Raw genomic sequence first — 2,897 nt, forward strand, 5'->3', positions numbered from 1 at the left:
TATGAGAAATAACAAACATAGAAAAAAACGTGTAAACACGCCTTTAATAAGCGCATCAAACACGCATCAAACATATAATGCTATTAACCGCAATGTATTAGTAAACACGCTATATAAAAATTATAGGTCTAGACCTATATAGTTGATTAGACGAGTAAGTAGCTCGCTTGAGAACCACGATTGTCTACAAACAAAGAAATGTATGGCATTGCACGCATCACCTCGAAAAATTTAGTCACATAATTCTCAAAAACACTGCATAATAATGTGCTTTAAATTGCACAATCATCCTAAGACATAGATAAGGTATACTACAAAATAGTTAATAAGACGAAGCTCTTAAAAGAATGAAAAAAAACACACCGGCCAATGTCCTTTAAAATTTACACAAGGATGCTAGCATAATCCTACGACGACATAGACAAAACGATTGTATGTAGGTACCTATATATTCTCATCTACAAGGGACCTATCGAGCAAGATAAATTGTACCTATTTGAGTACATTTTTTTTTATTACACACAGTAAAACGTTAAAGTTTGGATCATTCCAGAATACGAATTATTTTGAGGTTATGTTTCTTATTAAAAAACAATGGTTGTATTTCAGCACACGTTTTTAAAATAAAATAATACTTAAATATTAGGATAAGTAAAAACAACATTATTACAGTGACTTGTTAAATCTAAAGCTACTTTTTTATGATTAGATTGTCACCCATATAAAATGTTATGACACTATCATAAATTCATTAGTTCTAATTAAATATTTCGTTGTGTTTCCACGAAGTAAAAATATAGATATGTCCTATCTACATGACTGCATATTTCTATATAAATATATCTAACACAACCTGTAAATTGCATACAATACACATTTATAGACAGCTACAAGAATTACCACGCTAATAATAACTTAACACTATGTAATAGCGAGAAGCGTCCATGCTCCATACCTGCTAGCCTCAGCGCGGACATCCTCTGGAACTCGGGCTCCTGCAACCACTTCCACATCCGCCTGAACGTCTCCCTCCCCGACTTCAGCTTCGACCACGGCTTCGGGTTCCTTAGCAAGTCGCTTAGAGTCCCTTGGGACCGACACAACACCCTCTGCGCGAATATCGCCTGAGGTATCGAGTACCTCTTCAACTCCCCACTTATCCTCTGCGCCAATTCTTTTGTGTTGATCTCTTCTGTGTCGTTCTGCGCTTGTTGCGCCTGCTGGGCTTGCTGCTGCTCTTCTCTCGCCAGCAGAGCAGCGTTGAGATCCAATCCTGGACTCGGCAGCGGCGGAGTCGGCGATCTCCTCTCAAAAGAGTTTGGAGACACACTCCGCCTGCTATACGCAGACTGGGGGGATAAGGGCTCATTATAAGGGGCGGGAGACAGCGACGCGTATGACTGTTGCTGTTGGATAACTGTAAAGGTGCCCCCAGCATGGTACGCGAACTTGTCGGATACTGTACTAATGGGGGGTAGTGGAAGGAGCGGCGTCAATGTGGCGTACGAGGCGGGCTCGAGCCCCGGAGGTGTCAGCCGACCGTTAACGGCCGAGAGAGGGTGAAACGCCGCATCGCCGTCGGGCAGGAGGTCCGCGGGGGACAGTCGCGGCGGTGAAACGTTGCTCGGGGCGACGATGACGGTGAGCGGCGCGCGGTCTCGCGCCCGAACTTCGTCCATAGCGCGCGGCCGGCGGCAGCGGGGTCGCGCGGGCGACTGAAGCACGCCTGCGCGACGCACCCTGCCTACCCCCCCGCCCCGCGTCCTGCAAACACCCTTGTTTCTTCACCCTTCGCTGGCGTAGCATATCTGTAGGTATAGCCATTCCAATTAGAACTTTATCGCCAAGTATTTTAGTCCATATTTCCCCGTCATATAGTCTTATGTCAGACCATCTGGTGTGAACGGCGCACGATGCACCCTTAACCTACCCCGAGGCTTTGCAGGTACCAATGCTGTGTAACAAACATTGTTCCACATCCATTGATGGTTTAGTTTCTCTCGTGCTAAAAATTGGTCCTTCGAACCAGCGATGGTTGTGTATAAGTGTAACTGTCGTACGTTTAGTGGTGGAGTAGTAGAGGTGCTGCCCTCATTAGAACGTGGCTATCACACGGCTATTCGCTGGCGAGCTTGCCTCATGAAAGACGAAAGTGAAAGATTTTTGCATATCCAGAAAAGATTTCTGGTCGTCAGAAACTCATTTACCCTGACAAGAAGTGTGGATGAAAAAATGGAATTGTCAAACACTTTTATCAACTCAAATTACTTGTTTAAAATACCATAGCGCTTACAGGAATAATCGTATTCAAACATTATGATACGTCTATGAACATCTTCAGAACTCAAGATGTCCACCTACACCCTAGCCTACAGATAACACGTAAAAACCACGTCCACCCTGGTCTATAGATAATATTACACATAAAAAAGAGTAAAATATAATCCCTTTTTATAACAAATGAACACTACAATTTAAAAATAAAAAGTAACCTTCGTTAAAAGACTATCCCAAATTCCGTCCAAATTCGTTCAGTAATTTTTTACTTCATTTTTAACAAAATTTCATAAAGTTTTATTACGTATCATCAAACAACGCTTTGTCTATAAGCGATTATCATACGTATAACATTGCCTGTAGGGAACTATATACAGCTGTCATAGACGTATATTGCTTTGTCTTCATTACTCTGACGTTATGTCACTCAATAAGGCAAAATACGGTAACTAGACGTGTGCGTTTATTAGTATGGCAGTGGTATACAGGACTATTTTGACATTACGTTGAAAGTAAACCACATACTTGTATTTTCCGAAATAGCGCTACAATAAGTTGTTTTAAACATAGAAGTAAAATAAAAAAGTGTAAGTTTCGACCAAAATCATTATTAATACAAA

The 2,897-nt window shown here is 41.8% G+C and overlaps 1 protein-coding gene across 1 annotated transcript; it reads right to left on the reverse strand.

Annotated features, from left to right (window-relative positions):
* Positions 1–896: 896 nt before the first annotated feature.
* Positions 897–1,727, reverse strand: LOC119189328 (hepatocyte nuclear factor 6-like). The gene has a single exon (XM_037438577.1). The coding sequence runs from the start codon at positions 1,677–1,679 to the stop codon at positions 897–899; it is 783 nt and encodes a 260-aa protein (XP_037294474.1). The 5' UTR covers positions 1,680–1,727.
* Between the last annotated feature and the right edge of the window lie 1,170 nt (positions 1,728–2,897).

This window comes from Manduca sexta, chromosome 3 (genome assembly GCF_014839805.1).
Source record: "Manduca sexta isolate Smith_Timp_Sample1 chromosome 3, JHU_Msex_v1.0, whole genome shotgun sequence".
In the NCBI taxonomy this organism is placed as follows: Eukaryota; Metazoa; Arthropoda; class Insecta; order Lepidoptera; family Sphingidae; genus Manduca; species Manduca sexta.

Coding starts and splice junctions, on each gene's coding strand:
- LOC119189328 (XM_037438577.1), bottom strand. CDS start 1,679: ATGGACGAAGTTCGGGCGCGAGACCGCGCGCCGCTCACCGTCATCGTC.